The following is a 26363-nucleotide window of genomic DNA, read 5'->3' on the forward strand; positions in this document are numbered from 1 at the left end:
ATGACTCTCCTCTCCTGTTACTCCTACCTAGTCTGTGACTCACCTCCCACTCCACACCTCGCTCTTTGCAACAGCTGAGAAAGGCCAAACATCCTGAGGGCACAGGATAGTGAGTCAGTTGCTGACAGCAGCGGCAAGTAGAGGCCAAACCTGAGCCATTTCCAGCAAAGACCAAGTTTTAGGCCAAGGACCCCTTTGCTTTGTTCCAGCCCTCTGATGGAAGAAGGGAGAGGAGTAGGGGCAGAGTGTGGTCCAGAGCACGGCATGGAAGGGCATGAGCAGTAGGGAAGCTTTTAAAAGGCTTGATGGCTGTGGCCTTGCCTATGGTGGCCAGAGAGGGTCCTTCCCCACAGCTAGGCACAAAAGCCTGTTTTATTCCTGAGAACATGAGGCAGAAGGGAAACGGTTTTGCAGGATTCAGCTGCATTACGTTAATTGTCTATAATCTGTAACCTGCCTTTTTAAAAAAAAGATGTACAATTTCAAGCTGCTATTTGCCACCTTGAATCTAAAAAGCTGTGGCAGGAGGATTCAAATATAAAATTAAGATCCAGGTTACTACTCTGGGCCTGGGGACAGTCCACCACCACTTCCGTGCTTCTCCAAAGAATGCTTTTTATTACCCACAATGGCAGCCATCGTATAAAAAAAATGCTTGTTTCAGTTCTCGGCCCCAGTGTATAAACCTGACCCCTCCCGCCACCCACCCCGCTTTTTCAACTCCCAGCCCCTCAGGGGGGAAAAACCCACACAGTATTCACTAACACGAGTAACCAACAAAGGCAAGAAAGTCAGGGGAGAAAGGGGGACTGCTGCCTTCCCCCTCTTCCTGGTCCTCATTTCAGGGCTCTATCACTTCTCTTCCGTTGCGAGCGGAGGACTTCCAGAGGGTGGGCTCCACATACGTCCCAGTCCCTCCCCAAAAGAACCAACTCAAAGAAACTCCACCTTGGGTTAGGTTTAAATATGAAAAAGGGAGAAGAAGGGGGGGGGGGGGGAAAGACCAGGAAGAGAAAAAGATAAAGGGGAGGGGGGGGTAGACTTGGGTTAAAAACACATCCCCCCCCCGCAACAGGAGTCCACTTGTCAAACATCAAGAGTCCCGTCACCCCAAAGTCCCCTTGCGTGCACCCCTGGGCATCAACCTTCACCAGATCAGGTGAGGCAGAGCTTTCAGGGGGCCGCTCCCAGCTCTGGGAAGGGGAAGAGGTGGTGTGTGGGGCTGAGAGGACGCAGGCCCTCTTCACACACTCAGCTTGCAGTGACACATCTCCTTGTACATCAAGCGGCGGAGTTTCGGCATGTCTTGCTGTGTGAACGTGAAGGGGAGTCCCAGTCCCAAGTATTTGGAATACTGCAAACGAGAAAGAGAGAGAGAAGAGGAAACGTGGAAGTCTCAGCACCCAGGGAATAGCGGGGCGGGGTGCTTGCCTACACAAGCATCTGGCAGGAAGAAGAATTGCAGACTTATACCCTGCCCTTCCTGAATCAGGGACTCAAGAGTGGCTTACAATCTCCTATATCTTCTCCCCCCACAACAGACACCCTGTGAGGTGGGTGGGGCTGAGAAGGCTCTCACAGCAGCTGCCCTTTTAAGGACAACTCCTGCGACAGCTATGGCTAACCTAAGGCCATTACAGTAGCTGCAAGTGGAGGAGTGGGGAATCAAACCCGGTTCTCCCAGATAAGAGTCCGCACACTTAACCACTGCATAAAACTGGCTCTCAGGAAGGAAGGAAGGAAGGAGAAGACTGCAAATTTGTACCCCACCCTTCTCTCTGAATCAGAGACTTAGAGTGGCTCACAATCTCCTTTCCCTTCCTCCCCCACAACAGACACCCTGTGAGGTGGGTGGGGCTGAGAGGGCTCTCACAGCAGCTGCCCTTTCAAGGACAACTCCTGCAAGAGCTATGGCTGACCCAAGACCATCCAGCAGCTGCAAGTGGAGGAGTGGGGAATCAAACCACGTTCTCCCAGGTAAGAGTCTGTACATTTAACCACTACACCAAACTGGTTCTCTTACAATTTCCTTTCCCTTCCTCCCCCATAACAGACACCCTGTGAGGTGGGTGGGGCTGGAGAGGGCTCTCACAGCAGCTGCCCTTTCAAGGACAACCTCTGCCAGAGCTATGGCTGACCCAAGGCCATGCTAGCAGGTGCAAGTGGAAGAGTGGGGAACCAAACCCGGTTCTCCCAGATAAGAGTCTGCACATTTCACCACTACACTAAACAGGCTCTCTTACAATCACCTTCCCTTCCTCCCCCAGAACAGACACCCTGTGCGGTGGGTGGGGCTGAGAGAAGCTCTCCCAGAAACTGCCTTTTCAAAGACAACTCTGCCAGAGCTATGGCTGACCCAAGGCCATTCCAGCAGGTGCAAGTGGAGAAGTGGGGAATCACACCCGGTTCTCCCAGATAAGAGTCCACACACTTCACCACTACACCAAACTGGCTCTCCCTTGAGAACACTGGTTCAAGTAGTCCAGCTGTTGTAGACCTCTTCCCTGAAGCTCTGGCCAGGTGGTAACACCCTTGGGGGGTGGGGCGTGCCTTTAAGAAACCTCCCTCACAGTACACTTGATCAGTACGAAAGAGCAAGAGTCCAGGAGCACCTTAAACACTAAGGATTTGTGGCAGGAGAGGCGCTGAGTTGCTTCTTCAAATACTGGAGCAGTTATTCAAGAAAGCACATCGCCTGCTGCAAAAGAGCTCCTGGACTCTGGCTCTTTTCTGCTGCTGCAGACCAACACGGCTGCCCATCCTGACCAAGAAAGCTACTTTTTATTAGTTTTCAGTTCCCCTGCATGAGAACATCTGCGGAAGAGGAAAGTGGCAGTTTGCCCAGTCCTCCAAGATTATTCTCCCTTCAAGCAGCTTTACGTTACACTTTCTGTGCACGCCACAGTTGGGAGGGGGGAGCAGGGGGAGCAAAAGCCCTGGGTCTCACCTGCAAGACGAAAGCTCCACAGTCGCTGTCGTTGTTCTGCCTGGCAATGTTCTGAGGATGACACGAGAGAGAGAGAGAGAGAGAGAGAGAAATCAGCCAAAACAATGCCAGGGCCTCATGCAATTCCAGGGCCTCGCTCTTGGACAGCTGGTTACAGCCCTGCTAGAAAACAAGGACGCCGCCTCTCAGGCCCATAACAGCCAGCTCACACTCAAGCCACAAAGCAGCAAATCAATAAAATTAAGACCAAGTCGACAGAAACAGCTAGAGGACCGAAAGCGCATGAAATAAAGAGCAGTCTAAAATATGACAATATTCAGATTAGGAGCAGACTGTACGCCAGAGGGGAAAAAAGGTGGGCTCCTTTAGCCGAAACCCTGAGTAAAGAGCAACGTTTTGGCCTGGCACCTGAAGGAAAGAAAAGCAGGTACCAGGTTAGCCTTTGGGAGGGGGGGCACACCTAAGGCGAGGGATGCAGCCGTCCAAAGAGCCTTCTCTAGTCACCGCCTGCTTCAGCTCTGCATGAGGGGTGGGTGGGGCTGGGCCCCTGGGAAAAGGTGGCGCTTCCCTTCTGCACATTTGTTCAGTAAGCGACTCTCCCAACACTCTGCAGCCCCTCTCCTCTCTTAAAGATCGGAGCCGCCTGCTAGCTTCGAAGTAAAATGTCACTACAGCCCAGTCAGCTAGTCTTTTAAGAGCTACTTCCATGGCCACCGTTTTTAGAATTCTGCCTGCTGCTGGTTATCACTTTAAGATCGGATTCTTAGACCTGAGCTGGGAAAAATATGACTCCTGAATCTCAGTGGCAGAAGGCAACATCAGGGCAAGGTCTATGCTCTGTTGGGCCTCTCGAGGAACCATCTGCCCACTCTGTGAGGCAAGGTGCTGGACTACTGGTCGGATCCAGCAGGGATCCCCTTGTGTTCTTATGAGAGTCTCTGCTTCTGTGCCCTGTTGCTGGCTCGCCAGAGGAACTGGCTGGCCACTGTGTGAGACAGGAGGCTTTAATGGATGGACCCTCACCAGTCTGATCCAGAAGGACTCTTCTGATGTTCTTCTCAGGGGAAAGCCTCAGCCTCTCTGCCTTGTTGTTGGCCATCTAAAGGAACTGGCTGGCCACTGTGTGAGACAGGAGGCTGGACTAGATGGACCCTCACTGGTCTGATCCAGAAGGACTCTTCTGATGTTCTTCTCAGGGGAAGGCCTCAGCCTCTCTGCCTTGTTGTTAGCCCTCTAGAGGAACTGGCTGACCACTGTGTGAGACAGGAGGCTGGACTAGATGGACCCTCACCGGTCTGATCCAGCAGGGCTCTTCTGAGGTTCTTCTCAGGGGAAGGCCTCGGCCTCTCTGCCCTATGTTGGCCCTCCAGAGGAACTGGTTGGCCACTGTGTGAGAAGGCAGGAGGCTAGACTGGATGGGCTCTCCCTGGTCTGACCCAGCAGGGCTCCTCTGATGTTCTTCTCAGGGGAAGGCCTTGGCCTCTCTGCCCTGTTGTTGGCCCTCCAGAGGAACTGGGTGGCCACTGTGTGAGACAGGAGGCTGGACTAGATGGAGCCTCACTGGTCTGATCCAGCAGGGCTCTCCTGATGTTCTTCTCAGGGGAAGGCCTCAGCCTCTCTGCCCTGTTGTTGGCCCTCCAGAGGACCTCGTTGGCCACTGTGTGAGACAGGAGGCTGGACTAGGTGGACCCTCCCTGGTCTGATCCAGCAGGGCTCTTCTGATGTTCTTCTCAGGGGAAGGCCTCAGCCTTTCTGCCCTGTTACTGGCCCGCCAGAGGAACTGGTTGGCCACTGTGTGAGAACTAGATGGATCACGGTTGGATCTAGCAGGACTCTTCTGCTGTTCTTATAGGATGCAAGTCTCCCCTACGACTTCCTTCATTATCCTCGGGGTGCGGAAGGTGTACAGCTCCCAAGCAAACGCAATCAGGAGACGATGGGGAAATCTGGACGATCCACCATTAACAAAGGGTCTGAATAGATGTAAGTTGGGGCTGTCTAAGCACTTTGCAGGAAAGGAACAGAAGGTGACCCAGGGTACCTTGGGAAGCCCCATCACCGCTCTGAACTGCCTGCTTGCCGGTCGAGCGTCACACTGCAGTGGGTGAGGAGCAGGTCCTCCCAGCTGCCGTCGCCCCCCCTCAAGAAGGATCCCGCTAGACCTTGTCACTCTGGATGGCTCCAGCCATCCTCCCTGCCTTGCATGACCCCAAGTTTCTGCCTTGCATACCTGCTGTTATCAGGCCTGTGATTTCCCTCAAGACACTTTTTTAGTTAGTCTTTAGAGCAGGGGTGTCGAACATGTGGCCCGGGGCCCGAATCAGGGCGCTCCTGTCAGGCCCCCGAGCAACTGGCTGTCATCTGCTTCCTCCTCCCTCTCTTACTTCCTTCTGCATAACAGCTCGTTTTGCAAGGCTTGCTCAGTTGCACAGGAACTACAGAGCAAAATCCCTATTTTCTCCATTGGCTTGGGGAGGAGGGGGGTGAGAGAGCTTGTTTTACCAGGCTCTCTCAATCGCACAGCAGAGCTACTGAGCCAAGCCTCTCTTCCTTATATTGGCTGAAGCTCCTTTCTCTCCTGGTCCCCTGGAGAAGGAAGGAAAGAGCCAGAGCTTCCTTTGCCCAGTTTCCTGGATTGCACGAGAGAGATACAAAGAAAGCAACTTTAAGACCAAAGACAGCTAATGTTTTAAGCATGTTTTAAGGTTGGGGTTTTTTTTAAAAATCTTTAATTATGTTTGCGTTCTTTCTAAAGTTTATATCCCTGCTACCTAATCTGAAATAGGTACACGCACGGCCCAGCCCAACAAGGTCTCATTTATGTCAGATCTGGCCCTCATAACAAATTTATTTATTTATTTATTTCGATTTATATCCCGCCCTACCCCACCGAAGCGGGCTCAGGGCGGCTCACAACATAAAACTCTAACAGTAAATCAGGTTAAATACATTAATAATTAATACAGCAAAATACATAAAAACACATTTATCAATATACTATGCTACATCTTCCCTAAAAGTCGGTTTTTCAAGTATTCCAAAGTTCAGATATGCTGATGTTCATGAATTTGGATATTCAGATATCGGTCAGTTGTATGCCAGCCGGAAGAGGGTTGTCTTACAGGCCCTGCGGAACTGTCTGAGATTCCGCAGGGCCCTCACCTCCTCCGGGAGCTGGTTCCACCAACAGGGAGCTGCAATCGAAAAGGCCCTGTCTCTGGTCGCTTTCAGATGGGCCTCCTTTGGCCCAGGGATTGTAAGGAGGTTCTGAGACCCCGATCTCAGCACTCTCTGGGGAACATGTGGGGAGAGACGGTCCCTAAGGTAGGCAGGTCCTAGACCATAAAGGGCTTTAAAGGTCATAACCAGCACCTTGTACTGAACTCGGTATGCTGTCGGCAGCCAATGCAGTCCCCGTGTTTGACGCCCCTGCTTTAGGGTCTCAGTGCTTCTGCTCAATCAGCTCAAGGTGGTTTTGTCAGCTGTATCAAGAGATCCTTTGTAAAGCCACTGCTGTAGCCCCCTGCTCAGACTGGGGGGGGGGGGGGGGGTCCCTGAAATGCAATCTCAACACTTGTGTCAGGTGACTGCAGTAGGGAAGTCGGCCTTATTCACACATAGGGACACATTAAGGTAGCGACAATCTCTGAACTACTTAGATTTGACTCCCAGCAGCGCCTTAAGAAAAATTTTGAGGTATTTATTTATTTATTTCGATTTATATCCCGCCCTACCCCACCGAAGCGGGCTCAGGGCGGCTCACAACATAAAACTCTAACAGTAATGAACTGCTGAGAGTCAAAACTTCATCAGATACGAGTCAGAAGGGAGATTTGTGAGTATTTATATCTCACCTAGAAAGTGGGAAGCGGTGGTGCAAAGCAATGAGTTAGTGTGAGCCAGCTCAGTTTTTTAGCCTCCAGGCTCACACATTTGTGTCTTCGCTCAGGAAGGAGGGCCCCAGAGCACACTCATTGATGCCGCAGCCAAATCGCTCGCTCGCAACACTAATGCCAGTCGCTCACAAAGTAGAATTTTTGCTCACAAGACGCCACAGCTTAGAGGGAACATTGGTGCAAATTGTGCGTATTGCAATCAGCCTGATTACAGCAGAGGGGAAATGCTGGGGGGGGGGGGAGAGAATCCTGACTACTGGCAGTAACACAAGCACCCCCCCCACACTCAAAAAAGAAGAAGCCCTGCAGAGCTTAGAAAAGCCAGAGGGAAGTCACTGGGCAGACCTGAAAAGTTTCAAGCTCACTGCAAGCCCAAAGGATGGGACATCAGCTCCTGCTCAAGAGACCCCCCCCCCCGGGTCTATCTCAGGGCAGTCTGGATTCCTTTTGCAGAGAAAACCACCAGAACAGATCTCCACACACAGGGCCCCCCGCCTCACCCTCAACGTGCCACCAGAAGGATACCCACCATCTGGAAAACCCCTTTCCATCCATCTCGGAAGTCCGGCCTGTTCTTCTTCTCTGCTTCAGCCTGCAGGTACCTGCAGATGTGCTGGGGGGAGGGAGGGGGGGGACAGACACAGCAACAGCATTCAGGCTTCAAAGGCTTCCTGCCAGATATCAGAAACAATTCCCAGCTGGAGCAACGCCCCCCACCCCGGACTGCCTGCCTCTGGCCCCTTCCCTGCAGGGCCCATGCAAGCCCCCAGTCCACACACTCCCACGCCCTGTTCAATGCAGGATCCACCCAAAGCATCCTTGACCAGGGTTCCTCCAGCCACTGCTTGACAGCTGCCAGGGAGGGGGAACTCCCCACCCCCCAAGGGAGCTGGTTCCACTGCTGAACGACTCAGACTGGAAATCCCGCCCCCTAAACATTGAAAACCCATTATTGTAAGCCGTACCTCTGCTTTTAATAGCAAGAGTTCCCTGCCCTCCTAAATTGTGATTTTAAAAGTTCTAGAAAATTCTGGCTCTATGTACTTTCACATACTTCATTTTTTTTGTATTTTATTTATACTGCAAGCTACCTTGAGAGCTGTAAGGGGGGGGGGGAAGCAGGTAATAAATGATTTAAATAAACACCTGTGTTCAGTCATAAGAACATAAGAGAAGCCATGTTGGATCAGGTCAATGGCCCATCCAGTCCAACACTCTTTGTCACATAAGAGAAGCCCTGTTGGATCAGGCCAATGGCCCCTCCAGTCCAACACTCTGTCACAGAAGAACATAAGAGAAGCCATGTTGGATCAGGCCAATGGCCCCTCCAGTCCAACAGTCTGTGTCACATAAGAACATAAGAGAAGCCAGGTTGGATCAGGCCAATGGCCCATCCAGTCCAACACTCTGTGTCACATAAGAACAGAAGAGAAGCCATGTTGGATCAGGTCAATGGCCCATCCAGTCCAACACTCTGTGTCACATAAGAACAGAAGAGGAGCCATGTTGGATCAGGCCGATGGTCCATCCAGTCGAACACTCTGTGTCACATAAGAGAAGCCATGTTGGATCAGGCCAATGGCCCATCCAGTCCAGCACTCTGTGTCACATAAGAACAGAAGAGGAGCCATGTTGGATCAGGCCAAAGGCCCATCCAGTCCAACACTCTTTGTCAGACAGTGGCCAATATGTGTGTGTGTGTATATATATATACACACACACACACTGTGTGTAATAGCCACTGATGGACCTCTGCTCCAATCCCCTCTTAAAGCTGGCTATGCTTGTAGCTGCCACCACCTCCTGTGGCAGTGAATTCCACGTTAATCACCCTTTGGGTGAAGAAGTACTTCCTTCTATCCGTTTTAACCCTACTGCTTAGCACTTTCATTGACTGCCCACAAGTTCTTGTATTGTGAGAAAGGGAGAAAAGTACTTCTTTCTCTACCTTCTCCATCCCATGCATAATCTTGTAAACCTCTCTCATGTCACCCTGCCCCTTGCTGCTTCCCAGGCAGCCGGCACTCCTCTGGCCCAAGCACAGTGGCTCTTTCAGCAGCCCAGGAAATACTTTTTTGAAAAGTGCTCATAAGCCCTGCTGGATCAGACCCATGGTCCGTGTAGTCCGGCATCCGGTCTCACAGCAGCCAACCAGTTCTGCCAGAGGTCCAACAACAGAGCCAAGGACTTCCCCTGAGGTTGCCTCTTGGCACTGAGATTCAGAGGTGTACTGCATCTAAACATGGAGATTCCCTTTAGTCACTGTGGCTACTAGGCCATGGACAGCCTCTCTCCCAGGAATCTGCCCAATCTCCCAGGAATCTGCCCATCTAGGTCTGTGGTCATCACGACAACCTCAGGAGGCAAATTCCACCTTTTAGTCCCTTTCTGTGTAAAGACGTATCTCCTTTTGCCTGTCCTGAATCTACTGCTCAGTTTTATTGGATGCCTTCAAGTTCTTGTACGATGGGAGAGGGAGAGAAAGCTCCTTCTCCACAGTTCCTCCATCCTGTGTGTAATTCTATGGCCCTCTATCACACCCCCCCCCCTTGTCTTTTGTCTGAACTGAGAACTCCCAGGCTCTTCATGCTTCCCTCACAATGTCTCTTCTCTCTAAAAGATTCATCCACAGTGAAAACCAGGGGTGGCCGAACTCGCTTAATGTAAGAGCCACATAGAATAAACGTCAGAAGTCTGAGAGCCGCAAGACATGAACGTCAGATGTTTGAAAGCCACAAGACAGGAAGGAAGGAAATATGGAAAGAAAACAAATAGATGGGAGGAGGGAGGGAGAGGTGGAGAGAGAGCAACTTTAAGTGTATTCTCTAAGCCGCCAGCTGGCACGGCAAAGCTATTGAAAGAGACACATGCCTTCTCCAAGCCAAATGATGGGGTGGTGGGGGCTTTGAGAGCCGCACAATATGAGTGAAAGAGACACAGAGACACAGTTTGACCACCCCTGGTGAAAACGGATGCTGGCTACCAAACTGGGTCCTCTGCCTCGGGTAGCCTCCCTGGGTTCTCACAAAGCATTCTGGGCGGGGGTTTATGGAAGACCAGTTTCAAAGTAGGGTGAAAGTGCAGCCGCACTGCCTTTACCTTGGGACACCGCCGGTTGAGGGTGCGCTGGGAATCCAAGTAGGTGATCTTTTTCTTCTTCACTTCCACGCAGATCAAAGACCAGTGAACCTCCAGGTGGATTGGGATGAGAAGCAGCTCCTTGTTGAAGATGTCCACCTGCGGGGTGGGGGGTGGGCGGGGCACCATACAGACTGAGCAGCCTCCTTCCAAAGGCCCCTGGAGACTCTAGTTTCTAGTGCTGGTAGGAGGAAACTTCACCCTCCCAAACCCCCAGAGACCGAGGGAGAGCAGACTGAGAAAGAGCTGTGGGCGGGGGGGAAAAGACGGCAGTGCCCCCTGGGCACAAGGAGGGCTCTTCGCACCAGTTCCCTGAATGTCTGGGGATCACAGTTCAGAGTGGCAAGACTAGGCCAGACCCCAGCATCTCCCCGGCCTGGAAGTGAAACGCTGAAGTTTCCTGCTGATGCCTCCACAGCAACTCCTACTGAGTGCCCATACCAACTGCAGACCCCAACGCACCCGAAAGATGGGCTCTTGGCCACAACTCACGTTTTTGGTCCAGCGTTTAACTCCCTCGTACCCCTTGGTTCGTAGCTTATCGTAGAAAAAACTGTTGAAGAAATGAACCTGATGGGGGGGGGAAATGAACAGTTTTGGCTCAGCGAAGGGAAGGGAAGCTGCCCTCGTTGCGCTTGGAGGCAGAGAGGGGCCGGGGGGGGGGGCGGGGCAAAGGAACTGGAAGGGACCTCCATGATTCACATGCAGGCGGAGTGGCCAATTACTTCCGGTAATGTCAGAAGATCATAAAATTGGAGCGAGTCCCCCAGAAGAGAATGATCAAGGATGACAGCTGGTTTCACCAACTAGCTGAACAACGCACCCCCCCCCCCCAAAATAAAACAACTTGATATAGAGCTACTTAGGGCAGGGTCCCAAATTCCACTGAGCCTTTGGCCACTTCGAGAATTCTGAGGACTTCACCACCAAATGGTTGCCAGGGGTCTGGGACAGATAATACACGACAGCCACGGGGGATTCGGAGGACAATCTCAAAATGCCAGGCAGCTGCAAGCTAAGCTACAGAGGCAAACATGGTGCCCTTCTTCCTGGGTTTTTCTGAAGTATGTTCTGCTCCCATAACGTGGAAGACAATCAAGATGGGCCGTTTACATTGGGGGGGAAAGCAAATGGTTGGTAGGAAACCTATGAATGGGCACAGCAAAGGCAGTGGGAGCTTTCCCATATGGGGCCTACCGAAACATCCCAGCCTCCGGGATTCTTGCCACCCCCCCTCCCACCCCCCCCTTGGCCAGCACACTTCCCACCGGCAGCTCACCTTCTCTGGCACTGTGTCCATGACAAGGTCCCCATACATGTTCATGACCTGCCCAGAGATGGGAGGAAATTAGGTGGCTGCATTAGATTTCTGTCCACAACAATCTCAAGAGAGTCATAAGCACAGCTGCTCCCCTTCACCAAGATGGGGCCAAAAGACGTTGGGGTCAGAAATGCCCCTCGTTGAAAACATCAAAACCCCACAAAAAACGTAAATGGGGTCAAACTGACCCTACCATTTTTAAAGCAGAAGACACAGCTGGGAATCTATAAAACCGTTTTATTTTTAAGAAAGCAATCATTGTGACTTTCCATCCCCACCCCCCAAATATGTAAAGCTGAGAAGGCAGCTCAGAGGTTTGGAAAATTTGAAGCTGAACAGTTCAGTGCACAGGTGGGCTAGGGGTTATCTAGAGTAACTCCTCCCTGTAAAGTAGAGATGATTAAATCAGAGGTTTGGAAAATCTGAAGGACAAAGGGAACCAATCAGCTCAATGAACAGGCGGCTGGGGTACTCTAGAGCACTTCCCCCCCCCCATGTAAAGCTGAGAAGGTCACTCTGAGGTTTGCAAAATTTAAAAGACAAAGGGAAGCAATTAGCTCAGGAGGGGGAGGAGTCTCCATCAATGGAGAAAATAGAGGTTTTGCTCTGCAGCTTCTGTGCGATTGAGCAAGCCTGGCAAAGCAAGCTGTGATGCAGAAGGAAACAAGACAGAGGGAGAAGTAAGCAGGCAACAGCCAGTTGCTCGAGGGCCTGATAGGAGCCCTCTGGGGGCCACATTTGGCCCCTGGGCTGCATGTTTGACACCCCTGGGTTAAGGAGATTTTAAAACAAAGCAATAGAAAAGCAGAGATTAAAAAGCTGGAATGCTCTATAAAGCCAATTTCTGGAGAGGTCAATCAAATTAATAATAAAATGGCTCCTTCCAACTCTTATCATTCTAGAAGAACAAATGAAATTGATGAATAAAACTGATTTTAAGATGGAGAAGAACGTAAGGTATTTGGGTATTACACTGACAACTATGAATTGTATGTTATTTCAAAATCACTGCATTAAGACAGGGAAGAAGATACATCAAGATGGGGAAACGCGCAGCTGTCTTTGTTGGAGAGAATGGGTGCTGCTGAGAAACACGAAGTTTTTGTGGGAGTCAGAAGGTCACAATTTGAGATTTTGTTTGGCACAGATATTTGTGGTATAAAGTTAAGGGTAATGTGGATTTTAAAAATTATATAAAACGTGCCGTCCTGAGAATATGGAATATAAACTTAGGCTTTGTCTGTAAACACCTTTATGGCTTTCTACACAGCACGCATTTTATAGATGAGAAATAACTAAGCATAATATATTGTGACATATTAAGACTTTTCTCAAGGGAAATAGAAAATGAAACTAAAAAGCCCAGCAGGAACTCATTTGCATAAAAGGCCACACACCCTTGATGCCAAGACAGATGGGATTGCATTCCTGCTCAAAAAAGGCCTGCCAAAATATATTAACTTTTGTTGAAATTTGAACTAGAAGGAGAATGTGTGAAAGAGTCTATGATAAAATGAGCAAAAACTTTGGACATAATATAGAAATGAAACAATGGGAAAACATGGGGAGGAAGGGCCTCAAATTTATGTTAAGCTTAACATAAATTTGAGGCCCTTCCACCTCTTTCAGACGAGGTTAAAGAGAATTTTGATAAAATGATGTAGAAGAAGATATTGGATTTATATCCCGCCCTCCACTCCGAAGAGTCTCAGAGTGGCTCACAATCTCCTTTATCTTCCTCCCCGACAACAGACACCCTGTGAGGTGGGTGGGGCTGGAGAGGGCTCTCACAGCAGCTGCCCGTTCAAGGACAACCTCTGCCAGAGCTATGGCTGACCCAAGGCCATGCCAGCAGGTGCAAGTGGAGGAGTGGGGAATCAAACCCGTTTCTCCCAGATAAGAGTCTGCACACTTAACCACTACACCAACTGGCTCTACACCAATGGTATATGGTATGGTCACCAGAGAAATCACCTAGAGTGTATAAAAATATCTCAAATATAAGCTTGAAATGTGAACAAAATGAAGGGTTTTTTTTATCATTTATGGTGGACATATAACAAGGCTTAAAAAAAATCTGGACATAAATATACTCTAATTCAGAAGATTCTAAAGAGGCTCCCCCTTTGGGACTAACAGACAGACAGCTAGAAAAAAAATCATGGCGCTTTCTTTTTACAGATGACAGCAGCAAGGCTAATATATGTACAAAAATGGAAGAATTCGACGTTACCCACTACAAAGGAATTTTTGGTGAAAACCATGAAACTTACAGAGATGGCTACACTTACTTCCTTGGTTAGAGAAAAGACATTTATCTCTAACTGGAAACCCTTTATAGACTTTTTGCAGGAACCAATGAGACATGGATTTGAGGATTAAGGGTGACAAAAAGATTAGCGGATAGGTGAAAAAAAGAGAAACTTATTTCTTTGGTACTAAGAGAGTAATTGTTGTTCATGTTTGTTGTGGAGAAAAGCAGAAGTCACTTCTTTATATTTTTTTCCCCTGTTCGTCTTGCTTTACTTTTTAGTTCTGTGATTTCTTGTTTCTTAATATTTCCATCTCTTGAGTTCACATAGGAGATGGTGATCACTTTGGGAACGGCCCAATTCGCAGTTTCAGCTCTTTGCTACTACACTTTCCTACTGCACGACCCCCTCCCACCACGTCCGAATCCTGTGCCATACCCACACACATATACAACCCCCCCCCCCGGGGCATTTTGTTTCTTTCCCGTTGAAAGCGACCCTTCCTCACCCTCCCTGCTCGCTCACAGTACCTGATCGTTGAGCCAATTCGGCCCATAGAGTGTCTGTAGATCGTCCATAGTGAGGACGTGACGCTTATAGGTGACCCGGAACGTCCGCAGCACAGCGTTGCCCGGCATCCGCTGATAGGACTGAATCAGCTGGTGGACCATGGCTTTCCTGTAGGGTCCAGAGGGGAGAGGCACAAGGTCTTACACACTTACATGAGCCTCGGTGTGCCAGAGAAGAGACCCAACCAGCCCCAGGCACTGCTGCCAGGAGAGCAGGCCATGGAAGTGACGGCTTTCCGTTCTTGGAATTTAGAAGGCGTGAACCCCTGAACACAGGGGCATCATCTCTCTCACAGGAGTAGGAGGAGCTCTTTTCTACGGAAGACTCAGGAAGTCCCTCAAGCATAACCTAAGAATACAAATCTGGTGCTTAAAAGGTGACATTCTGTATGTCTTTGGCATGCACACGCACATCCGTGAAGCTTACACAAGAAGCTGCCTTATACCGAATCAGACCACCAGGGTCAGTATTGTCTACTCAGATTGGCAGCAGCTCTCCACGGTCTCATGTTACTGTGGTCACCTACTTACTGCCTGGTCCTTTTAACTGGAGGTGCCTGAGACCCTGTGCATACTAAACAGATGATCTGGCACACATGATAAACAGATGATCCTGTGGAAGGATCTTGGGAAGGGACGGTGGCTCAGTGATAGAGCATCTGCTTGGTAAGCAGAAGGTCCCAGGTTCAATCCCCGGCATCTCCAACTAAAAAGGGTCCAGGGAAGTAGGCGTGAAAAACCTCAGCTTGAGGCCCTGAAGAGCTGCTGCCAGTCTGAGTAGACAAGACTGACTTTGATGGACCAAAGAGGGTCTGATTCAGTAGAGGCAGCTTCATATGTTCATATTAGGGGAGGGAGGGTGGCTCAGTGGTAGAGCCTGTGCTTGGTAAGCAGAAGGTCCCAGGTTCAATCCCCGGCATCTCCAACTAAAAAGGGTCCAGGCAAGTAGGCGTGAATAACCTCAGCTTGAGACCCTGGAGAAAGAGCTGCTGCCAGTCTGAGTAGACAATACTGATACCAAGGGCCTGATTCAGGATAAGGCAGCTTCATATGTTCATAAGGAATGAAGGCAACTTTAAGGGAGGGATGGTGGCTCAGTGGTAGAGCATCTGCTTGGGAAGCAGAAGGTCCCAGGTTCAATCTCTGGCATCTCCAACTAAAAAGGGTCTAGACAGGTGGGCGTGAAACACCTCAGCTTGAGGCCCTGAAGAGCTGCTGCCAGTCTGAGTAGACAAGACTGACTTTGATGGACCAAAGAGGGTCTGATTCAGTAGAGGCAGCTTCATATGTTCATATTAGGGGAGGGAGGGTGGCTCAGTGGTAGAGCCTGTGCTTGGTAAGCAGAAGGTCCCAGGTTCAATCCCCGGCATCTCCAACTAAAAAGGGTCCAGGCAAGTAGGCGTGAAAAACCTCAGCTTGAGACCCTGGAGAAAGAGCTACTGCCAGTCTGAGTAGACAAGACTGATACCAAGGGCCTGATTCAGGATAAGGCAGCTTCATATGTTCATAGATGCCCTGCTGCTGAGCTGTGGCCCTCCCCTACGCAGCTCTGAAACATTTAACTCACAGATCTGAAGTATTTCTCCAGCACTGTGTTACAGTTCTAGGTTGCAGTAAAGCTTCCTGGCCATTAAAGGCAGCACAGGCAAGAAAGGATGACTTGACTTCTTGTGGTCTTCCGTGGCTGCAACTCACCAGGGATACCTCCTCTCCCACAGTCACCAATGTAGGGGATGGCACTCCCCCCCTCCTTGCCGGCCCCCCAGGCAGGAACAGCTTCACCAGTCCTGGGGACCCAGCAACAGAGACTGGACAAGGCGATTCCTGTGCTCCCAAACTGATACTGGAGGGGAAGGGGAGAGGGGAAGAGAGGAGTCACACCTCTGAGGCGTGGAGAACTCTTGCTGAAAGATGTCCTCCAGCTTCTCCACCACTTCATCCGTGCTGATGGGAATGAGGCTGCCGTATGTCTGCACGAATTCATCCAGGATGTCTGGGAGGAAGGACAGGAGGAAACGACTGAGGCCAGGCAAGTCTCTCCATCAGGTGAGAACAAGCAGGGTGGGCTGAGAGAAGAGATGCAACAAAGGGGCACAGAGCAGTCCTAATGCTGAAGGATCACACACCTAAGGCAGGCGGAACTCTCAGAAGGAAGAGTGGAGGACAAGCAACTCAGACATCACTAAACCCCTGTGAAGTGGGTGGGGCTGAGAGGGGTCCTACAGCAGCTGCCCTTTCAAGGACAACACTTACGAGAGCTATGGCTGACCTCAAGGCCATTCCAGCAGCTGCAAGTGGAGGAGTGGGGGAATCAAACCTGGTTTTCCCAGATAAGAGTCTGCACACTTAACCACTACACCAAACTGACTCTCCAATCTTGGATTGTTTGGCTGCAGAAGAGGACTGCAGCACCCAAGATGAGACAGTAACCTCTTCAAACAAAACCAATATTTTCTAAGCTATGTTTGCAGCTTCACTGAAACTGGCTCAGTTCCCACAAACAGTTCTTCACTTGTGTTTTTTGGTAATGATTTCAGATGCCTTTTCTCCCCTGTGAGAGGGCTGGGCAACAAGAGGCTAGACTGAGACTGGCCTTTGGAGAACCTGCACCCCCAGGAGACCACCAGCATCCCCCCCCCCACCCGTCTTACTTTGCACGCAGGTCAGGTGTTCCTCCCTCAGCGGGCTGCGCTGAGCTGCCTTCTCGTCCAGCTGCTCAAGGCCACTCTCCATGGCTAGCTCTGCCTGCTGGCTCCCTGCTTCTAGCCTGAGGCCGGAGGGATCAGCCGCCCCGTCCTTGTCTCGGGGGTCGTGGAAGAGCTCCTCAGCCACATGGCCTCCGATGCTACAAACGTTGCTGATGAGGATGGTGGCATCTGCGACTACAGGGAGGGAGCACATGTCGCCATCGGGAGTGAGGGAGGCAAAGCCGTTGGGAAGGCCGTCCAGGGGGCCTATGGGGAGAGAGGGCTTGTCAGGAGACTGAAGGTCTGACAACCACCAGGCCAAAATTTGAGTCCCGGGGCACCTTTAAGAGCATCAGAGTTTAATTTGGGATATAAGCTTTCGTGGGCGTCTTTGTTGGTCTTAAAGGTGCCCCTGAACCCAAACTTTGTTCTGCTGCTTCAGACCAACACGGTGGTCCACCTGAAACATCAGACGAAATATGGGATTTTATTAATGTAGAACACTAATCAGCTGCCCTTCTTCCATACAGTGCTTACAATACAGGTAAAACAGATCACATAAAATTCCACACTACCAACATTTAAAACTGCAACATGAGATAGTTTTAATCAAATGCAGTTCTAAAAAAACGAAAAGCGAGGAGGCCAGGCCCACCTCACTGGGGATGCTGTACCACCCCTGTGGGGCTGCCACTGAAAAGGCCCCCTCTCTTGTACATGCCACACGAGCTTTTCTGACTGAGGGGACAGTCCCTCTCCCTGGGATCTCAATTCCTTGGCAGGAATAAGTCAGAGAAGATATCCCGGCCCCAAGCCCTGTGGGGCTTTAAAGGTCAAAACGAACACCTTGAATTGGGCTCATAACAGCCACCATGCTGGGGTCCCAGGACCCCAACAGCTGGGCCGAGCAGCAGTCCCGTTAAAGCGCTCTGCGGTAGCTGCAGCTTCCAAACCCTCTTCAAGGGCAGAGTGAATTGCAATAGTCATCTACTGGATGGCTCTCCGAACCTGCCTGGGGCAGCTCACAACCATCAAACAAAACTGACTCCGCATAAAAAAAAACCCTTAAAAAACCAAGTAAGTAATAAGGAAAATTGTTTTTTATACCCCACTCATTGAGCCCCGTGGCGGAGAGTGTTAAAGCCGCAGTACTGCAGTCTGAACTCTCTGCTCATGACCTGAGTTCAATCCCCAGTGGAAGCTGGGTTTTCAGGTAGCTGGCTCGAGGTTGACTCAGCCTTCCATCCTCCTGAGGTCGGTAAAATGAGCACCCAGCTTGCTGGGGGGAAAGTGTAGCTGACTGGGGAAGGCAATGGCAAACCACCCCGTCAAAAGTCTGCCGTGAAAACGTTGTGAAAGCAACATTACCCCAGAGTCGGAAACGACTGATGCTTGCACAGGGGACCTTTCCTTTCCTTTCCTTCACTACTCAAAGCAGCCTGAACAGCTTACGATTGCCTTCCCTTTCTCTCCCCACTGCACGCAGCCTGGGAGGTAGGTGGGGCTGAGAAAGCTCAGAGAGAGCTGTGACTGGCTCAAAGTCACCCAGCTGGCTGCACGTGGAGGAGGAAAGAGGAATCAAACTCGATTCTCCAGATTCGAGTCTGCTAGTCTTTACCACCACACCACACCAGCTTCCCAATAAGACAAGCACCCTGTCCTACTGAAGCCTGTGAGTTTTAGCCTAATGACCCAGGCTTGCAGAAGGTTTCCCTGTGAACTCACGGCAGAACTGGCTGCCCCACACGTGCTCAAGAGTATATTCCTGAGGAGGCAAACACCGGTTAAAAGTCAAGACTTGGTATTAAGCGTTGTATATATCATCTCACACATTCCGAGAGAGAAGTCAAGGGCAATCATCCTTTCAAGTTTACCTCCGTCTCCATCCAGGCCGTGCTCTGCCTCTCTCAGCCTCCTAGTCCGAGGGGAGGGCTGGGCTCCCCCAGCGGTGTACTTGAGCATGGCACCTGCTTCTTCATCAATCTCCATCGCCCCGGGGTCTTTGTCAAAACTGACCCCCTGAAGCTCCACATACTGAGGATAAGGGGATGTCTCATCTATCAGGGCTCCCAGCAAACTGAGACGGGACGCTTGAGGCGAGGCTGAGGAGGCAGGAAAGGCCCCATCCAATTCGTAGTCCAGGTGGGGCTCAGAGGGGCCAGGCCGGCGCTTGGCTCCCCCCGCCGCACAGTCCTCCAGCCCTAGGAGGCAGTTTTTCTTGTAAAGGGGAAGGCGGTCATCATCGGGCTGGGAGCCAGGGGAAAGGGAGAGGGATGAGCGGGCTCGCTTTGGCCCTCCTCGCCGGCGCCCTTTGGAGGCCATCCTGCCCCACAGCTTCCAGTGGAAAGCCAGGGAGGAGCTCTTCGAGTACAGCAGCATGCGGAAGGCCCCCAGGGCTCGCTGACGCCTGCGGCGGAAGCAGCGGCGCCTGGGGTTTCCTGGCAGCTGTGGACGCCCTCTGGGGCCAGAGTTGGTCCCTACTTCAAATGGCCAAGCTCTGCCCCCGCTCCTTGCAACCTTTCCCCGGGAAGATTTGCTCCTGGATGGGTCAGATGTGCCTCCTGCAACCCCCCAATTGGACATGCTCGGAAGATCCCACTTTCCTCCTCCGCCTCCTCCTTCGTCATCTTCTTCATCATCTTCACTGCCAGAGGACAGGGGGTCAAAGCCCAGAGGCTGCTCCTTGCCATATGCCAGGTGCCGACTCCCTTCAAAGCCACCACCGTGCTTGTGTTCTTGTTTGCCCCACTCCTGGGAAGACCTGCACAGCTTGCTTTGAGGCCCCATGGGACTGCGAAGACCACGGGACGACCCCCAGCACTTTTTGTCTTGGATGGTTTCCTTCATGGTTCCAACGTGCCTGTAAAAAGTCAGAAAAAAGGAATAAGAAAAAGCACAGAGGCCAGCCAGTTCCTCTGGAGGGCCAACAACAGGGCAGAGAGGCCGAGGCCTTCCCCTGAGAAGAACCTCAGAAGAGCCCTGCTGGATCAGACCAGGGAGGGTCCATCTAGTCCAGCCTTCTGTCTCACACAGTGGCCAGCCAGTTCCTCTGGAGGGCCAACAACAGGGCAGAGAGGCTGAGGCCTTCCCCTGAGAAGAACCTCAGAAGAGCCCTGCTGGATCAGACCAGTGAGGGTCCCTCTAGTCCAGCCTTCTGTCTCACACAGTGGCCAGCCAGTTCCTCTGGAGGGCCAACAACAGGGCAGAGAGGCTGAGGCCTTCCCCTGAGAAGAACCTCAGAAGAGCCCTGCTGGATCAGACCAGGGAGGGTCCATCTAGTCCAGCCTTCTGTCTCACACAGTGGCCAGCCAGTTCCTCTGGAGGGCCAACAACAGGGCAGAGAGGCTGAGGCCTTCCCCTGAGAAGAACCTCAGAAGAGCCCTACAGGATCAGACCAAGGAGGGTCCATCTAGCCCAGCCTCCTGCCTTCTCACACATCATAAGAAAAGCTTTCTGGAAGTCAAGGTAAACAACATAAGAACATAAGAGAAGCCATGTTAGATCAGGCCAATGGCCCATCCAGTCCAACATTCTGTGTCACACAGCGGCCAAATATATATATATACGCACACACATACACACACACATACACACTGTGGCTAATAGCCACTGATGGACCTCTGCTCCATATTTTTATCTAAACCCCTCTTGAAGGTGGCCATGCTTGTGGACGCCACCACCTCCTGTGGCAGTGAATTCCACATGTTAATCACCCTTTGGGTGAAGAAGTACTTCCTTTTATCCGTTTTAACCTGTCTGCTCAGCAATTTCATCGAATGCCCACGAGTTCTCGTATTGTGAGAAAGGGAGAAAAGTACTTCTTTCTCTACTTTCTCCATCCCATGCATTATCTTGTAAACCTCTATCATGTCACCCCTTAGTCGACGTTTCTCCAAGCTAAAGAGCCCTAAGCGTTTCAACCTTTCTTCATAAGGAAGGTGTTCCAGCCCTTTAATCATTCTAGTTGCCCTTTTCTGAACTTTCTCCAATGCTATAATATCCTTTTTGAGGTGCGGCGACCAGAATTGCACACAGTACTCCAAATGAGACCGCACCATCGATTTATACAGGGGCATTATGATACTGGCTGATTTGTTTTCAATTCCCTTCCTAATAATTCCCAGCATGGCGTTGGCCTTTTTTATTGCAAACGCACACTGCCTTGACATTTTCATATATATTGGGTCTCCTTTGTCCACATGTTTGTTCACCCCCTCAAAGAACTGTAACAGGTTAGTGAGGCAAGATCTTCCTTTACAGAACCCATGCTGAGTCTTCCTCAACAACATTGTGTTCATCAATGTGCCTACTCATTCTGTCCTTGATAATGGTTTCTACCAACTTTCCCGGTGTTGAAGTCAGACTGACTGGCCTGTAATTTCACGGATCTCCTCTGGAACCCTTTTTAAAGATGGGGGTGACATTTGCTACCTTCCAGTCCTCAGGAACAGAGGAAGATTTCAATGAAAGATTACGTATTTTTGTCAGAAGATCCACAAGTTCAACTTTGGATGTATGCCATCCGGACCTGGTGACTTATTAGTCTTTAATTTGTCTATCAGTTGTAGGACCTCCTCTCTTGTCACCTCAATCTGTCTCAGGTCTTTCAACACCCCTTCCAAAATTAGTGGTTCTGGAGCGGGCAAACACTTCTCATCTTCCACAGTGAAGACAGAGGGAAAAAATGCATTCAGCTTCTCAGCCATTTCCCTATCCTCCTTCAGTAATCCTTTTACCCCTTGGTCATCCAAGGGCCCCACTGCCTCCCTGGCTAGTTTCCTGCTTCTAATAAATTTGAAGAAAATTTTATTATTGGTCTTTATGTTTTTTGCAATATGCTCCTCATATTCCATTTTTGCCTGCCTGATCACAGTCTTGCATTTGATTTGCCACAGCCTGTGTTCCCTTTTATTAATCGCACTTGGACTAGCTTTCCACCGCTTAAAGGAGTCCTTCTTACCTTTTACAGCTTCCATTACTTTGTTAACCATGCAGGCCTTTTCTTATACCTGTTTGTGCCTTTCCTAACTTGTGGTATATATTTTATCTGAGCTTCTAGGATTGTAGTTTTAAATAGCCTCCAAGCTTCCCCAAGAGGTTTGACTGTATTTACCTTTCCTTTCAGTTTCCTCTTCACATGCCTCCTCATCTCAGAGAATTTACCCCTTTTAAAGTTAAATGTGGTTGTGCTGGTCTTTTGGGGCAACTTTCTATTTATACAAATGGTGAAATCAATAACGTTATGGTCACTGCTCCCAAACGGTGCGATCACTTTTACATCTCTCACCAAGTGTTGGGCATTACTTAGCACCAAATCCAGGATCGCTCCACCCCTGGTAGGTTCTGAGACCATCTGCTCCATAGCACAGTCATTGAGAGCGTCTAGAAACGCAATCTCTTTCTCACGACCTGAACACATATTGACCCCATCAATCTGCGGGTAGTTAAAATCACCTATTACGACACAGTTTTTACGTTTAGCCGCTATCTTTAATCCTTCCATCATATTATAATCATCCTCTATCTTTTGATTTGGTGGGCGATAACAAACTCCCATAGTTAAATTTCCTTTTGGGCCCTCTATTTCAACCCAAAGCATTTACTTTGGTATTCAATAGGCTGCATAGCCCCCTCCAGCACACTATTGCCTAAACCACATAGCACAACTAGCCAAAGGCAACATCACCATGGCCATCACTTTTTCAGCAAAGGGCGAGGTTGCACAGGCAAGTTCCAAGAGCAAAAATGACAAGGACTGAGGAATGTACATGGAAAACCAGTGATACCTCCCTCCCTGGCAGGAGGAGCCGTAGCAGTGACACCTGAAGAACATCTTAAGTGCCCTACAGCAGGGATGGCCAACTGTAGCTCTCCAGATGTTTTTTGCCTACAACTCCCATCAGTCCCAGCCGGCATGGCCAATGGTTGGGGATGATGGGAGTTGTAGACAAAAAACATATGGAGAGCTACAGTTGGCCATCTCTGCCCTACAGGATCAGACCAGGGAGGGTCCATCTAGCCCAGCCTCCTGCCTTCTCACACAGTGGCCACCCAGTTCCTCTGGAGGGCCAACAACAGGGCAGAGAGGCCAAGGCCTTCATAAGAACATCAGAAGAGCCCTGTTGGATCAGACCATGGAGGGTCCATCCAGTCCAGCCTCCTGTCTCACACAGTGGCCACCCAGTCCCTCTGGAGGACCAACAGGGCAGAGAGCCTGAGGCCCTCATAAGAACCTCAGAAGAGCCCTACTGGGTCAGTCCAGTGAGGGTCCACCTAGCCCAGCCTCCTGTCTCACACAGGGGCCAACCAGTTCCTCTGGAGGGCCAACAACAGGGCAGAGAGGCCGAGGCCTTCCATGAGAAGAATCTCCGAAGAGCCCTGCTGGATCAGACCAGAGAGGGTCCATCTAGTCCAGCCTCCTGTCTCACACAGAAGCCACCCAGTCCCTCTGGAGGGCCAGCAACAGGGCAGAGTGTCTGAGGCCTTCCCCTGAGAAGAACCTCAGAAGAGCCCTGCTGGGTCAGACAGAGAAGGTTAAGAACATAAGAGAAGCCATGTTAGATCAGGCCAATGGCGCATCCAGTCCAACATTCTGTGTCACACAGTGGCCAAATACACACACACACACACTGTGGCTAACAGCCACTGATGGACCTCTGCTCCATATTTTTATCTAAGCCCCTCTTGAAGGTGGCTATGCTTGTGGCCGCTTGTGGTTCATCTAGTCCAGCCTCCTGTCTCACACAGGGGCCAACCAGTTCCTCTGAAGGGCCAATAACAGGGCACAGAGGCTGAGGTCTTCTCCCGAGAAGAACCCCAGAAGAGCCCTGCTGGGTCAGACAGTGAAGGTTCATCTAGTCCAGCCTCCTGTCTCACACAGTGGTCAGCCAGTTCCTCTGAAGGGCCAACAACAAGGCAGAGAGGCTGAGGCCTTCCCCTGAGAAGAACCTCAGAAGAGCCCTGCTGCGTCAGACCAGGGATGGTCCATCCAGTCCAGCCTCCTGTCTCACACAGTGGCCAACCAGTTGCTCTGGAGGGACAACAGGGCAGAGAGGCCGGGGCCTTCCCCTGAGAAGAACCTCAAGAAACCCCTGCTGGATCAGAACAGTGAGGGTCCATCCGTCCAGAGCCTTGCCTTCTCACAGAGGGGCCAGCCAGTCCCTCTAGACAGGGCCAACATAGGGCAGAGAGGCCGGGGCCTTCCCCTGAGAAGAACCTCAGAAGAGCCCTGCAGGATCAGACCAGGGAGGGTCCATCCAGTCCAGCCTCCTGCCTTCTCACACAGGGGCCAGCCACAATAGGGCAGAGGGGCTGAGGGCCCACAACAGGGCAGAGAGGCTGAGGCCTTCCCCTGAGAAGAACCTCAGAAGAGCCCTGCTGGGTCAGACCAGGGATGGTCCATCCAGTCCAGCCTCCAGTCTCACATAGTGGCCAACCAGTTGCTCTGGAGGGACAACAGGGCAGAGAGGCCAGGGCCTTCCCCTGAGAAGAACATCAGAAGAGCCCTGCTGGATCCGAACAGTGAGGGTCCATCTGTCCAGCCTCCTGCCTTCCCACACAGGGGCCAGCCAGTCCCTCTAGACAGGGCCAACATAGGGCAGAGAGGCCGAGGCCTTCCCCTGAGAAGAACGTCAGAAGAGCCCTGCTGGGTCAGACCAGGGAGGGTACATCCAGTCCAGCCTCCTGTTTCACACAGTGGCCACCCAGTTCCTCTGGAGGGTCCACAACAGGGCAGAGAGGCCGAGGCCTTCCCCTGAGAAGAACCTCAGAAGAGCCCTGCAGGATCAGACCAGGGAGGGTCCATCTAGTCCAGCCTCCTGTCTCACCCAGTGGCCAATGAGTTCCTCCGGAGGGACAACAACAGGGTAGAGAGGCTGAGGCCTTCATAAGAACATCAGAAGAGCCCTGCTGGATCAGACCAGGGAGGGTCCATCTAGTCCAGCCTCCTGTTTCACACAGTGGCCACCCAGTTCCTCTGGAGGTCCAGCAACAGGGCAGAGAGGCTGAGGCCTTCCCCTGAGAAGAACCTCAGAAGAGCCCTGCTGCGTCAGACCAGGGATGGTCCATCCAGTCCAGCCTCCTGTCTCACACAGTGGCCACCCAGTTCCTCTGGAGGGACAACATGGCAGAGAGGCCGGGGCCTTCCCCTGAGAAGAACCTCAGAAGAGCCCTGCAGGATCAGACCAGGGAGGGTACATCCAGTCCAGCCTCCTGTTTCACACAGTGCCAACCAGTTCCTCTGGAGGGCCCACAACAGGGCAGAGAGGCTGAGGCCTTCATAGGAATATAATAAGGGCCCTGCTGGATCAGACCAGTGAGGGTCCATCTAGTCCAGCCTCCTGTCTCACACAGTGGCCACCCAGTTCCTCTGGAGGGCCAACAACAGGGCAGAGAGGCCGAGGCCTTCCCCTGAGAAGAACACCAGAAGAGCCCTGCTGGGTCAGACCAGGGAGGGTCCATCCAGTCCAGCCTCCTGTCTCACAAAGTGGCCAGCCAGTTCCTCTGTAGGGCCAACAACAGGGCAGAGAGGCCGAGGCCTTCCCCTGAGAAGAACACCAGAAGAGCCCTGCTGGGTCAGACCAGGGAGGGTCCATCCAGTCCAGCCTCCTGTCTCACACAGTGGCCAACCAGTTCCTCTGGAGGTCCAGCAACAGGGCAGAGAGGCTGAGGCCTTCCCCTGAGAAGAACCTCAGAAGACCCCTGCTGCGTCAGACCAGGGATGGTCCATCCAGTCCAGCCTCCTGTCTCACACAGTGGCCACCCAGTTCCTCTGGAGGGACAACATGGCAGAGAGGCCGGGGCCTTCCCCTGAGAAGAACCTCAGAAGAGCCCTGCTGGATCAGACCAGGGAGGGCCCATCCAGTCCAGCCTCCTGTCTCACACAGTGGCCACCCAGTTCCTCTGGAGGGACAACATGGCAGAGAGGCCGGGGCCTTCCCCTGAGAAGAACCTCAGAAGAGCCCTGCAGGATCAGACCAGGGAGGGTCCATCCAGTCCAGCCTCCTGCCTTCTCACACAGGGGCCAGCCACAACATGGCAGAGAGGCCGGGGCCTTCCGGGATGCTGCCTCCTGGCCCTGGGAGTCAGAATGCGAAGGTCCTTTTTGGTCGCCATGGCTGCCGGCCACGGCCCCCCCCGAGTCCTCGGATCCCCCTGTGCCTGAGTCCCACCTGCGGACCCCGCTGCCTTCTGCGCATGCTGCATCTGCCCTCACGTGCTAGCAGCCGCCCCTACACCCTGGCCAGGTAGGCCCACCACATCCGGGGCACTCCCTGCCTGAGGGCCTGAGGGGGAGGAGCCCCCTGGGGAAGGGGGCGTGGCCAGGGGCAGCAACGGCCGGACCCCCGCTCCGTGCAGGGCGAGGCGGCTACGGCGGCCGAGGGGGCTCAGGGCGCGCAGGGTCGGGGGAGGGGCTCACCGTGTCCGGCGGGGAGGCCGGGGGGAGGGGCCTCTCGCTGCAGCAGCTCCCAGAAGCGCCGCCGCCTCCTCCTCCGCCGCCTCCTCCTTCCCTCAGGAGCTGCCGCCGCCACCGGCGCCGCCCAAAGGCGTCATC

The 26363-nt window shown here is 51.8% G+C and overlaps 1 protein-coding gene across 1 annotated transcript; it reads right to left on the minus strand.

Moving 5' to 3' along the window:
- Positions 1-595: 595 nt before the first annotated feature.
- SENP3 (SUMO specific peptidase 3) lies at positions 596-26363 on the minus strand. Its single transcript, XM_060255812.1, has 11 exons — positions 26229-26363; positions 18685-19670; positions 16775-17077; positions 16005-16116; positions 14085-14232; positions 11261-11308; positions 10474-10551; positions 9943-10080; positions 7373-7456; positions 2948-2998; positions 596-1354 (listed from the first exon to the last, which is right to left on the minus strand). The coding sequence occupies exons 2-11, from the start codon at positions 19655-19657 to the stop codon at positions 1244-1246; spliced, it is 2046 nt and encodes a 681-aa protein (XP_060111795.1). The 5' UTR covers positions 19658-19670; positions 26229-26363; the 3' UTR covers positions 596-1243.

This window comes from Heteronotia binoei, chromosome 15 (genome assembly GCF_032191835.1).
Source record: "Heteronotia binoei isolate CCM8104 ecotype False Entrance Well chromosome 15, APGP_CSIRO_Hbin_v1, whole genome shotgun sequence".
Classification (NCBI taxonomy): Eukaryota; Metazoa; Chordata; class Lepidosauria; order Squamata; family Gekkonidae; genus Heteronotia; species Heteronotia binoei.

Coding starts and splice junctions, on each gene's coding strand:
- SENP3 (XM_060255812.1), bottom strand. CDS start 19,657: ATGAAGGAAACCATCCAAGACAAAAAGTGCTGGGGGTCGTCCCGTGGT. Junction 16,117..16,774: donor ACACCTGACCTGCGTGCAAA/GTAAGACGGGTG, acceptor CCTTCCTCCCAG/ACATCCTGGATGAATTCGTG. Junction 10,081..10,473: donor TTAAACGCTGGACCAAAAAC/GTGAGTTGTGGC, acceptor CCCACCCCGCAG/GTGGACATCTTCAACAAGGA.